Source organism: Odocoileus virginianus, chromosome 27 (genome assembly GCF_023699985.2).
Source record: "Odocoileus virginianus isolate 20LAN1187 ecotype Illinois chromosome 27, Ovbor_1.2, whole genome shotgun sequence".
Lineage (NCBI taxonomy): Eukaryota > Metazoa > Chordata > Mammalia > Artiodactyla > Cervidae > Odocoileus > Odocoileus virginianus.
In genome coordinates this window covers 23987545-24002045 of record NC_069700.1, presented here as the reverse complement: position 1 = coordinate 24002045, position 14501 = coordinate 23987545, and the positions used below count along the sequence as shown (strand labels likewise).

General features: G+C 39.1%; 1 protein-coding gene and 1 non-coding gene across 6 annotated transcripts in view; one reads left to right on the top strand and one right to left on the bottom strand.

Moving 5' to 3' along the window:
- CYP39A1 (cytochrome P450 family 39 subfamily A member 1) overlaps nucleotides 1-14501 on the bottom strand; it is a 95361-nt gene that overhangs the window by 40967 nt on the left and 39893 nt on the right. For 4 of the 5 annotated variants that reach the window (XM_070456340.1, XM_070456339.1, XM_070456338.1 and 1 more), the window contains one exon: nucleotides 11676-11766. The exons of the other annotated variant lie outside the window; for it this stretch is intronic. In XM_070456340.1, the coding sequence (XP_070312441.1) occupies nucleotides 11676-11766 (91 nt within the window). The remainder of the gene's footprint in view (nucleotides 1-11675; nucleotides 11767-14501) is intronic. 5 annotated transcript variants of the gene reach the window in all.
- LOC139031662 (U6 spliceosomal RNA) lies at nucleotides 4344-4450 on the top strand. Its single transcript, XR_011484166.1, has one exon. It is a non-coding gene; the product is annotated as a U6 spliceosomal RNA (small nuclear RNA).

Genomic DNA, 14501 nt, shown 5'->3' with positions numbered 1-14501 from the left:
GTGTGGGAATACCTTTCCTTGTTTCAGGGGCAGCAAACACCGTTTTGTCTGTGCTTAATGCAAGCGCAGAACGAGGCACCTGTCCAGCTCCCCGTTACATCTGCCCCGAGAGGGAAGAGGACAGGGTTCCTTTCACTGAGGTGTGAGAGGGGTTCAAAGAGGCCAACTCTTCTTCATCAGCTCCAGGGAGAGACACGCTGGCCACAGGGGACCCACACCCACTGCTGCAGCTGATCTCGCTCTCTTTCTGTTCTACGTGAGTTTAGCATTGTTGCAGCCAGTGCCTGACAGCCCTGTGTTATCCTGGGCAACTCTGATACCAAGGTGCAGTGGGCAGAAGTGTTTAGAGTCCTCCCCTGATATTGCTAACTGGTGCACGGCACTCTGCTTGACACCCACTGAAAAATTATAAGCAATAACCTTTCAGAGGGAGACTCTAATCATCAGCTTCAGTTGGATGTTCATAACTACAGACCAGGAATGAACGAAGCAGTGATAACAATGAATTGAGAAAGATACCAAGGACTGCAGTGGTGCTTAGAACAGGTTATTAAGACAGATAGAAGATAGAGTCAAGAATCAAAAGATTGATCCCCCTACTTCTTCTATATATACACACACATATAAAAACATACCAAATCCCATTATATCATTTAAAGAAAAGATTAATGCAACTATACCAAGACAACCACATAAGAGTCTCTTCTGAAAAAACAATATCCTATTTATCTTCAGAAATATTTCTTTCATATATTAAAAAGAGGTTATCAATTTCTCTATTTACTGAAATATATAATGAAGGCTGCTTCATAATTATGATGGTCTTTTTCAAAGAATAAAGGATACAACCTAATTTATAATAAGTAAAAGGTAGAGATATTGACAAAACAAGACGACAATGGGTAGATAATAAAAGGTAAAAATCAATTTTGATCTAGAAATACCTTTCTTTATAAATCCTGCATAATAATTCTAAATTTCTGGATTGCATTCTCTGGAGAGATGTTGACCTGGCTTGAACACCTTTATCTCTAAAGAGGAAAAAAAGTTATCCAAATGCCTGAATAATTCTCTAAAGGAACACTCAGAGAAAAGAACTGTGTCCGAATGAAAAATGTAGAGAATAAACAAAGCAGATTAACTGTGCTACGCTGGAGTGAGATAGTGAAAGACTTAATAAAATGAGAAGTGCCAGAGTAGGACCTATCTCCAAGCTTGTAAATAATCTGCAGCCATCAGAAGTATCTCTTTCCACTTACTGAAAGCTAAGCAATAAATGAGGACAGAGTGACTTCACACAAAATCTCCTGAGTTAGTGTCACAAGACACACTTCAGGCATTCAAAGCAGAAAATAGTGGAGGAAATCTAGCCTCCTGGGAAATCTCTCACGGGTCAGATATTATATGTGAAAATTTCACCCTGGTCTTTGTACCTATGTGAGTGGATTGGCAAGTAACAAGTTCTGAGCTCCAAAAATGATACCATCTAGGACTTTAGGTCCAAGGAGAAAAGAAGGTAACAAAATTAAACATTTGGAGCAGGTTTCCAATGAAATCTGCATTTATAAACATTTTCTTAAGTAACCTACATATGTTCTCCAAGATTGATGGATGAGAAGTAGTTTGTGAACAGCTCTGTCATAATTTAATGTTTTCTGAGTTTATTCTAGGATTTTTAAAAGCTGGGCTAGCAAAGGAAAATGAGACTATGTAAAAAATTTCCTGTGTGATATGCCAGAACTTACAAAATGTCCATATTAGATTCATGTTGTCTGGCTAGCAGTTCTTGCCTGGGAAACCCCACAGACAGAAGAGCCTGGCAGGCTCCTGGGGTCGCAAAGAATTGGACACGACTGAGCAACTAATACTTTTTTTGTAAAGCTGTCATTGAAAACAACAAACCTGTACTCACATCACAATGTAAGCTTGAGAGGAGCCTGTTATTTTTACAAGGCAGGAGTGGGTGTAGCTGTTGAATTAATCTTAGTAATCACGTAAAAAATAAATAAATAAAATAACCTTTCTCCATTCATAACTCCACTGGAGTGGCCTTAGCTTCTGCTACATGATCTCTTTCTTCAATATTCTGGTTGATGTGTGGCATAAAGGCCAAGGCTCTATCATAGACACAACCTTGGCTATCAGCCATTGAGTCCTGGCAGGCTGTAGAGGGGTGATGAGAATAAGCTTCTTCAGTTAGCTGGAGGGACCCAGGTCTTTGATATACCATGATGGAATCCTCCAAGAATGCTGTTCTAGGTTAGACAAGAAGATATTGGGACACATCCAAGCAGATAAAAATTGCACACATGTTATAAGATGGGTAAGAGGTGATGAGAGAGAAGACCTCAAGAATAAATGTGCTTCAATACCATTAAATTTAATTAATTAAAATGATGCAAATGACATCAAATTTGCCCAGAACACCACCATAGGACCTGAGCCTCCTTTATCACTCTGCTAGTTTTTATGCTTGTTTATAAATATGAGAGAAAATCCTTTCTCACCAGTACATGATGAGTGTGGCCACTGAGTCAGTGTCGCCAGGTAATAGCATCCAGTCACTCGATAGTGTTGGTCTGTTCCCAGGCAGAACTGCTGCTAAATCAGGACTCAGTGGTATCAAGAAATGTTATTGGTTGGCTCTGAGTAACTTTGCTCTTTTATCCAAAGTCACATAATTACTAAGTGACAGGGTAGAAAGGCATGAATCAAATTTTCAAACAAAAAATTGCAATCCAATGAAAATTTTGTAGTGTGTCTTTTATGATCCACAAATCATGATTTTTATTTAAGACAAAAAAACAATTCCTGATGTTTTATGGAATTATTTATATGCAGGTGTATTTATGTTTAAATTTGATTTCTTTTAAATTAACAGAAAAAAATTTACTACTTTTTCCCCTCAACTAAATGTGCAATACAACTGAATGGCCACGAAGAACCAAAACCAAAATACACAGGCCAAAAAAATCACAAAAAAACAAACCAATGTGCTGTGTATGCTACCCCAAATCAAAACAAGCAGGTGAAAAGGGTCAAATGCAACCAGGTAACAATTTAAATGCATTTTTATTTGCTATTGTTTGTTTTTAAGATGTTATGACCTTCTGCTCTCAAGCAGACACTCACAGTGGGAATCCTAAATCAGAAAAGAAAACTGCTTGAAAACACTGTCTAAAAAAAGAAAAAAGAAAACACAGTCTAAACAGGACCCAAAGTGAATGCCTACAAGAACTTTGTGAGAACGCAGTGAGGCCACACCTGCAATATCTAACTCTAACAGGCTTTTCCTCCAGATATGTGCTAACTCCTAACCATCTTTAAGTCCTTACTCAAATCTCACCTTTCCAGGAAGGTCAGCTCTGATCCAACTATTTAATGCTACCACCTCCTTCTGGGCTTCCGTGATAGTTCATTTTGTAAAGAATCTGCCTACAATCTAGGAGACCCGGGTTCCATTCCTGGGTTGGGAAGATCCACTGGAGAAGGGATAGGGTACCCACCCTAGTATTCTGGCTTGGAGAATTCCATGGACTGTATAGTCCATGGGGTCACAAAGAGTCAGACATGACTGAGCCACTTTCACTTTTCTCCAGCTCTGGCACTCCTGATCATACCTAATCTGCTCTTTTCTTTTTCACATAACATTTAACAACATCAAATATTTTTGGAGTTTACTTCTGTGAACAAACAAGGAAAAATAACAAGTGGCAATGAAAAAAAAAAAGACTCTGAGCAGAGAGGAGAATCTGATTTCCAGGGTTACCATGGTATATTATTTAAAATGCTCAGTTTTCAACAAAAAATTGCAAGACACATGACAAAAATATGAAATGTGACATGTAACAAGAATATATAGACCATACAGGGGAAAAGCAATCAGCAGAACCTGTTCCTGAAGAAACTCAAATATTGGACTTACTAAGGAAAGACGTTAAATCTGATATTTTAAATATATTCAAAGAATTAAATAAATCATGTCTAAAGAACTAAACAGAGAATATCGGTAAGGAGAGACAAAGGGTTAAATAATAAAGACTGAAACAGAAATAATGAAATAGAGAACAGAAAATCAATAGTAAAAATAAGATCAAATCAACAAAACTGTCAGTTAGCTCTCTGAAAAAAAATCGGCAACCTTTTAGCTACACTGACCATGAAAAAAGAAAGAGGGCACAGATTACTAAAACCATGCATGAGAGAGATGTTTTCCTAGAGAACTTACAGATATAAAGAAGATTATGGGGAAAACCATGAACAACTGTATGCCAACAAGTTAAATAACCTACATGAAATAGACAAACTCCTAACAAGACACAAACTCCAAGAAGAATTACATAGTTTTCACTTCAGCAACACATATACTGAAATTGCAAAGATTCAGAGAAGATTAACACAGCTCCTGTGTAAGGATCACACTAAAATTTTCAAAGTATCCCATATTGTTCTGCTGATGTAATGCACAGCCTGGGTAACCATAGCTAACAATACTGTATTATATAGCTGATACTTACTTAAGTTGGTCTTTAAAAGTTCTTATCACAAGAACATACATGTGGTGATGGAAGTTAACTAAATTTATTGTGGTAACCAATTTACTACACACTCACATATATATGGCTTCCCTTGCAGCTCAGTTGATAAAGAATCTGCCTGCAGTGCAGGAGATCCTGGGTCAGGAAGATTCCCTGGAGAGGGAAATGGCAACCCATTCCAGTATCCTTGCCTGGAAAATCTCATGGACAGAGGAGCCTGGTGGGCTGCAGTCCATGGGGCTGCAAAGAGTTGGGCACGACTGAGCAACCAACACTTACTTACTTACATGTGTGTGTGTGTGTGTGTGTGTGTGTGTGTGTATGTAGGCATGGTCAGATTATTTTTCCCTATAATCTTCTTTATATCTTTAAGTTCACTGGGAAAACATCTCCCTCATTCATGGTTTTAGTCATTTGTGCCCTCTCTTTTTTCATGGTCAGTGTAGCTATAGGTTGCCAAACTCTTTCAAAAAAATATAAGAGAGAGGAATATTCTGCAGTCATTCTATAAAGCCAAATTATTCTGATACCTCCCAAGATGGCAGAGTAGAAGGACATGCACTCATCTTCTCCTGTGAGAACTCCAAAATTACAACTCACTGCTGAACAACCATTGACAGGAGAATGTTGGATCCCACCAAAAAAAGATACCCCACATCCAAGGGCAAAGGAGAAGCCCCAGCCAGATGGTAGGAGGGGCGAAACTGCATTTAGAATCAAACCCATACCCACCAGAGATGCTCAGAGGGTTCAAACAAACTTTGTATGCACCAGGACCCAGAGACCCCACAGAGACTGAGCCAGAACTGTGTTTGAGTGTCTCCTGTGGTGATACACGTTAGCAGTGGCCTGCTGCAGGGTCAGGGGCTGTGGGTAAAGTACGCCTGTGTATGGCATAAGCCTTCTTGGAGGAGGTCGCCATTAACCCCACCAAAGAGCCTCCAGAACTTTCACAGGACTGGGGAAACAGACTCTTGGAGGGCACAAACAAAACCTTATGCACACCAGGACCCGGGAGAAAGGAGTGGTGACCCCACAAGAGACTGACCCAGACTTGCCCTTGAGTGTTCAGGAGTCTCTGGCAGAGGCGTGGGTTGGTGGCAGTCTGCTGCAGGGTTGGGGGCACTGAATGCAGCAGGGCATACATGGGGCCTTTTGAAGGAGGCTGCAATTATCTTCATCACCTCCACCACAGTTTGGCCTCAGGTCAAACAACAGGGAGGGAACACAGCCCCACAGAAAACAGGATTAAAGATTTACTGAGTGTGGCCCCACCCATCAGAATAAGACCCAGTTTTTCCCTCAGTCGGTCTCTCCCATCAGAAGCTTCCATAAGCCTCTAATCCTTCTCCATCAGAGGGCAGACAGAATGAAAACCACAATCACAAGAAACTAACCATTCTGATCACATGGACCACAGCCTTGTCTAACTCAGTGAAACTATGAGCCATGCTGTGTAGGGCCACCCAAGACGGACGGGTCATGCTGGAGAGTTCTGACAAAACATGGTCCACTGGAGAAGGGAATGACAAACCACTTCAGGATTCTTGCCTTGAGAACCCAATGAACAGTATGAAAAGGCAAAAAGATAGGACACTGAAAGATGAACTCCCGAGGGTGGTATGTGCCTAATATGCTACTGGAGATCAGTGGAGAAATAATTCCAGGAAGAATGAAGAGATGGAACCAAAGCAAAAACAACACCCAGTTGTGACTGGTGATGGAAGTAAAGTCCGATGCTATAAAGAGCAACATTGCGTAGGAACCTGGAATATTAGGTCCATGAATCAAGGCAAATTGGAAGTGGTCAAACAAGAGATGGCAAGGGTGAACATCGACATTTTAGGAATCAGCAAACTAAAATGGACTGGAATGGGCAAATTTAACTCAGATGACAATTATATCTACTACTGTGGGCATGAATTCCTTAGCAGAAATGGAGTAGCTGTCATAGACAACAAAAGACGAAATGCAGTACTTGAATACAATCTCAAAAATGACAGAATGATCTCTGTTTGTTTCCAAGGCAAACATTCAATATCACAGTAATCCAAGTCTATGCCCCAACCACTAATGCTGAAGAAGCTGAAGTTGAATAGTTCTATAAAGACCTACAAGACCTTCTAGAACTAACACCCAAAAAAGATGTCCTTTTCATTATAGGGGAATAGAATGCAAAAGTAGGAAGTCAGGAGATACCTGGAGTAACAGGCAAGCTTGGCCTTGGAGTACAAAATGGAACAGGTCAAAGGCTAACAGAGTTTTGCCAAGAGAACACACTGGTCATAGCAAATACCCTCTTCAAACAACATAAGAGAAGACTCTACACATGGACATCACCAGATGGTCAATATCGAAATCAGATTGATCATATTCTTTGCAGTCAAAGATGGAGAAGCTGTATGCAGTCAGCAAAAACAAGACTGGGAGCTGACTGTGGCTCAGATCATGAACACCTTATTGCCAAATTTAGACTTAAATTGAAGAAACTAGGGAAAACCACTAGACCATTCATTTGACCTAAATCAAATCCCTTATGATTATACAGTGGGAGTGAGAAATAGATTCAAGGGATTAGATCTGATAGACAGAGTGCCTGAAGATCTATGGACAGAGGTTTGTGACACTGTACAGGAGGCAGTGATCAAGACCATACCCAAGAAAAAGAAATGCAAAAAGGCAAAATGGTTGTCTGGGGAGGACTTACAAATAGCTAAGAAAAGAAGAGAAGCTAAAGGCAAAGGAGAAAAGGAAACATATTCCCATTTGAATGCAGAGTTCCAAAGAATAGCAAGGAGAGATAAGAAAGCCATCCTCAGAGATCAATGCAAAGAAATAGAGGAAAACAACAGAATGGGAAAGACTAGAGATCTCTTTAAGAAAATTAGAGATACCAAGGGAACATTTCATGCAAAGATGGGCTCAATAAAGGACAGAAGTAGTATCGACCTAACAGAAGCATAAGATATTAAGAAGAGGTGGCAAGAATACAGAGAAGAACTATACAAAATAGATCTTCACAACCCATATAATCACAATGGTGTGATTACCCACCTAGAGCAAGACATCCTGGAATGCGAAGTCAAGTGGGCCTTAGGAAGCATCACTATGAACAAAGCTAGTGGAGGTGATGGAATTCCAGTTCATCTATTTCAAATCCTACAAGATGATACTGTGAAAATGCTGCACTCAATATGCCAGCAAATTTGGAAAACTCAGCAGTGGCCACAGGACTGGAAAAGGTCAGTTTTCATTCCAATCCCAAAGAAAGGCAATGCCAAAGAATGTTCAAACTACTGCACAATTACACTCATCTCACATGCTAGCAAAGTAATGCTCAAAATTCTCCAAGCCAGGCTTCAACAGTATGTGAACTGTGAACTTCCAGATGTTCAAACTGGATTTAGAAAAGGCAGAGGAACCAGAGATCATTGTCATCAAAAAAGCTAGAGTTCCAGAAAAACATCTGCTTCTGCTTTATTGACTATGCCAAAGCCTTTGATTGTATGGATCACAACAAACTGTGGAAAATTCTGAAGGAGATGGAAATACTAGATCACTTGACCTGCCTCCTGAGAAATCTGTATGCAGGTCAAGAAGCAACAGTTAGAACTGGACATGGAACAACAGACCAGTTCCAAATAAGGAAAGGAGTATGTCAAGGCTGTATATTGTCACCCTGCTTATTTAACTTGTATGCAGAGTGTGTGTTTTAGTCACTCAGTTGTGTCCAACTCTTTGTGACCCCATGGACTATAGCCCCAGGCTCCTCTGTCCATGGAATTTTCCAGGCAAGGATACTAGAGTGGGTTGCCATTTCCTTCGCCTGGGGAACTTCCTGACGAACGGATAGAACCCAGGTCTCCTGCATTGCAGGCGGATGCTTTACCCACTAAACTACTAGCAGAGTATATCATGAGAAACAGCAGGCTGGATGAAGCACAAGCTAGAATCAAGATTGTCGGGAGAAATATCAATAACCTCAGATTTGCAGATGATATCACCCTCATGCCAGAAAGCAAAGAGCAACTAAAGAGCCTCTTGATGAAAGTGAAAGAGGAGAGTAAAAAAGTTGGCTTAAAACTCAACATTCAAAAAACTAAGATCATGGCATCTGGTCCCATCACTTCATGGCATGTAGATGGGGAAACAATGGAAACAGTGACAGACTTTATTTTCTTGGGCTGCAAAATCACTGCAGATGGTGACTGTAGCCATGAAATTAAAAGATGCTTGCTCCTTGGAAGAAAAGCTCTAACAAACCTAGACAGCATATTAAAAAGCAGAGACATTACTTTGCCAACAAAGGTCCATCTAGGCAAGGCTCTGGTTTTTCCAGTAGTCATATATGGATGTGAGAATTGGACTATAAAGAAAGCTGAGCACTGCAGAATTGATGCTTTTGAACTATAGTGTCGGAGAAGACTCTTGAGAGTCCCTTGGACTGCAAGGAGATCCAACCAGTCCATCCTAAAGGATATCAGTCCTGAATATTCAGTGGAAGGACTGATGCTGAAGCTGAAACTCCAATATTTTGGCTACCCAGTGTGAAGAACTGACTCTTTGGGAAAGACCCTGATGCTGGGAAAGATTGAAGGCGGAAGGAGAAGGGGACAACAGAGGATGAGATGGTTGGATGGCATCACCAACTTGATGGACATGAGTTTGAGTAAGCTCGGGGAGTTGGTGATGGACAAGGAGGCCTGGTGTGCTGCAGTCCATGGGTTGCAAAGAGTCAGACATAACTGAGCAACTGAACTGAACTGATTCTGATAGCAAAACTAGACAAAGATATCACAAGAAAGAAAACTATAAATCAATCTTATTAATAAAGATGCAAAATTCCTCAACAAAATACTAACATACTGAATCCAGCAACATATATAAAAATCATATGTTTTATATGAATTATATACCATGACTAAAGGTTTATCTCAGGAATGCAAGGGGGTTGAAACATGAAAATCAGCTAATCTAAAATATCATCATACAAAATATAACATTATACCAAATGAAAGAAGCCGGACATAAAGGACCAAGTATTCAACAGTAGCTTTTCCCTAAGACTTATTGTATAAGTAAGTTGGGGAAAATGCCTGAGATGGGCTCTAGTGGTGAGGCTAGTGAGATTCTGAGTTGGAAATTAACCCAAGACATCTTCAAAGAAGGAAAAGGCAATCTTCTAATAGAAAAAAAGCATAAAAATCGGAGAAATGTCATGCTGTGTCAGGTTATTTCATCCACTTTTAATGTTCTTCCTTTGACAGAACCCTTTGTTTGGGCATATGGGTATCTCCCCTGATATCAACTTCCAAAGATCTGTGGCTTCCTCTCCCATTATCTAAATTCTTGAACTGCTATATCATATTCATGAATTGACACGAACTGCTTCTGTATAAGCATGGCAAAAAATGTTTGATACATTTTAGAGTAATTTCAATTCTACAAGAGTCTCATAAACTGAGAGCAATGACATAATACAGTTAGTACACTGGTACCTATTTGAAGATTTTTTTTTTTTCCTGTTAGAGGGGAATGTGTTCATGCTAAGTTGCTTCAGTCTTGTCCGATTCTGTGTGACAGTATGGACTGTAGCCCACCAGGCTCCTCTGTCCATGGGATGCTCCAGGCAAGAATACTGGAGTGGACTGCCATGCCCTCCTCCAGGGGATCTTCCTAACCCAGGAATCGAACCTGCATCTCTTATATCTCCTACACTGGCAGGAGGGTTCTTTACCACTAGCACCACCTGGGAAGCCTGTTAGAGGAGAATAACAGGTTCTAAAACAGGAATATAGAAGACGACAAAAGATTTTCTCTTTCTCCTCTAGAACTGCGTTTTAGAGTTCAAGATTCAAACGCAGTAAAAATTTTGATTAATATTATGCTTCTATTGTGGCCTTTGGGTCAGATAGGCTTCTTATATTAGCCCAACCACCACCCATACTACCTTTTTATTTCTGAAAGACCAGGAATTTGGAGAACTCTGTGTCAGGAGAAGACTCTGGTAAGATAAAGGAGAGTATGTGATGATCAAGGATGCATTCCCTTTGTCATCTATAGACATGCAGGCACGCACATTTCTGTTAGCTTTGCAGATATAAGCTCCATAAACACAAGTCATCTTGTCTTACGTCCACCACTCTCATATCTCCAGAATCTAACTTGTCAGAGTAGTCGGGACTCAATGATTCTAATGCTCATCACTTCCATGAAATACGACCTAGCAGTGCCCAGTTCACACTCAAATCTCAGAGGCAATACGGCTTCTATATCCATGTTGGCCAAGTCAATTTGATTTTTGGCTTAACTTGAAAGGAAGTAGTCAAAATAAGTTTAAAAATCCAAATAAAATATTTTCAGCAATCATGAAGGGGAGAAGGGAATAACTATTAATTGTCATCACATCATTTTGCCCTACTATTATTTTGTGTTCTTCCAAGAGTACCAAGTCATTTATTGCTTTTTTTTACATTAGAATACATAATTTGACAGATTGAAGTTTTTTTTTGTAAATCTACTCTCAGAAACAGGTAAAATTATGCTGAATAAACAAGGATTGGAATTTTCTCCACTCAAGCTTCTGCTTTTTAAAACAGATGACAACTGATGAGCCCAAATCTGAACCAAAATGGCAAAGTAGAAATCTCTACCTGCAGTTCAAGGCCACAGAACATTTAAAAATTATAACATTTTAAAAGTTCCTTTGGAACTAACATCCATATCCCACTAGTACTGTTAAGTAGTATAAGGAATATGCACCATATTACTTTTATAAAATGTGGAAAATCCTGAATTCCAAAACTATGGACTTGGAGTTCAGTTGAGGCAACGGGCCAGGAGATTAGAAGAAAAGCCCTGTGTATTACACTTGTATTTAAACAGGAAAGTTGGGCAAATTATAATCTGTTTCATTATTTGGAAACAAGGGAGTTGGTCCAGATGAATTCTAAAATCCTTGATTAAATTCTAAGATTCTACCTGATCAACTTATATTTTGAAACATATAAATTGTGTTCAACTTGGATTATTTTGAAATTCTATTAAATTATGGGCATTTAACTTTACCCGGAATGTGTGACAAGCACACATTATTAGATGTGCCTGCAATTATGCAATTTAATTCAGTGTTAGTACCTGCTGTGCCAAACACAGATGATATGCCTTCCATAATGGTCCTGTGGATATTGGGATGAGACAGGACAAATGCAAATGTCCAAAATGCAACCTTAAAAAGAAAAACATGTGTCAAAAAATATAACCTTCTTTGAAGGTGAACAAAAGAATACACAGTATTAGCCACAAACAGTTAAAATATTTAAGTTAAAAGCATGTTAGTAAAGAGTATCTTTGAAAACAACTAGATGTTATGAACAAAGAGATGTTATATTATCTCTGAGGGGTTCACTTTACAATTTTATTCTGCCACTATAGTTTTACTATATTGTTTATATGGAGTAAACTATCTTCACTACAAATAAAATGGGAAAGTCAGGATTTTTAATTTTATTAATATACAATATAAAATATTATACCAGCACATATTAGAATTTTAGAAATAACAAATTACAACACTTAGGCAAGTTAGTCGAAAGCAAAGATATTTTTAAAGATTCAATCTCTTTGAAATACAAATTAGCAAATCATATATTATGCAAATAAAACACAGTAATTTTAAATAAGCCTCAGAAACTATACCTAAAATCTCATAAACTCAATACCAAAAATAGGGTTCTTTCACACCCTATTGAGCAAGGAGGCTTATAAGTTTATAGAGTATTACTGAACACAGTATGCTTGGAAGTTCTCGCTCTAGGCCAAACAAAATTATTTCACATCTTTACTCATCACGGTATTATAAAATACCACAACCAACAAAATACCACCAACCAATAAAATTATACTGCTATACATCAAAGACATACAGATGGCTAACAAGCACATGAACAAGATGCTCAACATTACTAATTACTAGAGAAATGAAACTCAAAACCACAATGAAACATCCCCTCACACTGGTCAGAATGACTGTCATCAAAAAAGTCTACAAATAACAAATGCTGGAGAGGATGTGGAGGAAATGAAACCCTTGTACACTGCTGCTGGGAATGTAAATTGGTGCAGCCACTATGGAAAACAGTATAGAGGTTCCTTATAAAACCAAAACTAGAACCACCACATGAACCAACAATTTCGTTCCTGGGTATATATCCAGAAAACATGAAGATACTAATTAAAAAAAATACATGTACCCCAATGTTGATAGCAGCATCATTTACTATAGCCAAGACATAGAAGCAACCCAATCGCCCATTAACAGATGATTGGATTAAGAAGATGTAGTACATACATGCCATAGAATATTACTCAGCCATAAAAAGAATGAAATACTGCATTTGCAGCAACACTGATGGACCTAGAGAATATTGTGCTTAGTAAAGTAAGTCAGACAGAGAAAGGCAAATACTGTATGATATCACCTATATGTAGAATCTAAAAAAAAAAAATACAAATTAATGTACAGGAAAAACAGAAACATACTCATAGGTATAGAAGACAAAATTGTGGCTAACAAAGGGAGAGAGACGGTGGAAGGACAAATTAGGGGTATGGGATTAAGAGATACAAACTACTAAAATAGATAAGCAGTAAGGATGTACTGGACAGCACAGGAAATTATACCCATTATCTTGTAATAACATATAATGAAGTATATGCTGAAAAAATACTGAATCACTCTGCTCTACCCCTAAAACTATACACAATATAGTAAATAAACTACTGGAGTGGGTTGCCAAGACCTCCTCCAGGGGATCTTCCCCACCAGGGGTTGAACCCACATCTCCAGCATCTCCTGCACTGCAGGCAGATTTCATCCACTGAGCGACCTGGGAAGCCCCAAATAAACTACAATTCAATTGAAAAAACACCAAAAAATTTTTCCTTTAGTTCAGGTAGATGTTTTTGCTTCTATTTTAGATTACACATTAAAGAAAACATACCAAATCATTAAAAGAAGCTTGGGTTTCCCTTTCATCCTTTTTTTTTGTAAACACATATTGTGAAAGAATTCATCTAGGAAAACCAATCCTGAAAAGACTCAGACAACACTTTGTGTCATTTAAGTTTTTTGTCTGTCGTGAGAGAATGCTAAGCATCTTTAAATGATCCCAATGCTCCCCTCTGTGGTCAGAAGAGGAAGAGCAAGCATTGGTCACTCAGTCACGTCCGTCTCTTTGTGACCCCATGGACTGTAGCCCGCCAGGCTCCTCTGTCCATGGGAATTCTCTAAGCAAAAATACTGGAGTGGGTTGCCATGCCCTCCTCCAGAAGATCTTCCCAACCCAGGGATCGAACTCAGGTCTCCTGCATTGCAGGCGGACACTGAGCCACCAGGGAAGTGCTTGGACAAAACCAAATTCCATCCTACTCGTTGCTGTCCCCTTCGACAGTAAACTGATACTGTGGCGAGAAACATGGTGCTTTTTACATAAACAAGTGAACGGACAACCAAGGCCTCTACAGTTCCAAGACCTACTTTCTGTGGTGTATTCCAGATTAGGAAACACTGACCCAAGATATCAACTAGCTCACTTTTAGAGGAAACATGCTCAGCGAGCTCTCATCGCCTTCTCCTGACATGGGCCCGTTCTACATTATCTCTAAGGGGAAGTACTTAATTACTGGAATTACTGGATTTAATTAATAGCCACTCCATACTCAATCCATCTTTAAAAAAATTTATTATATTGAAGTAAATCGATTTATAATGTTGAGTTAGTTTCTGCTGTACAGTAAAGTGATTTAGTTATATATAGTTGTATATATATGTATACATGTGGGTGAGTGCATGCTCAGTCGCTTCAGTTTGTCTGGCTCTTTGCGACCCCATGGACTGTATAGCCCACCAGGCTCCTCTGCTCATGGGATTCTCCAGGCAAGAATACTGGAGTGGACACATGC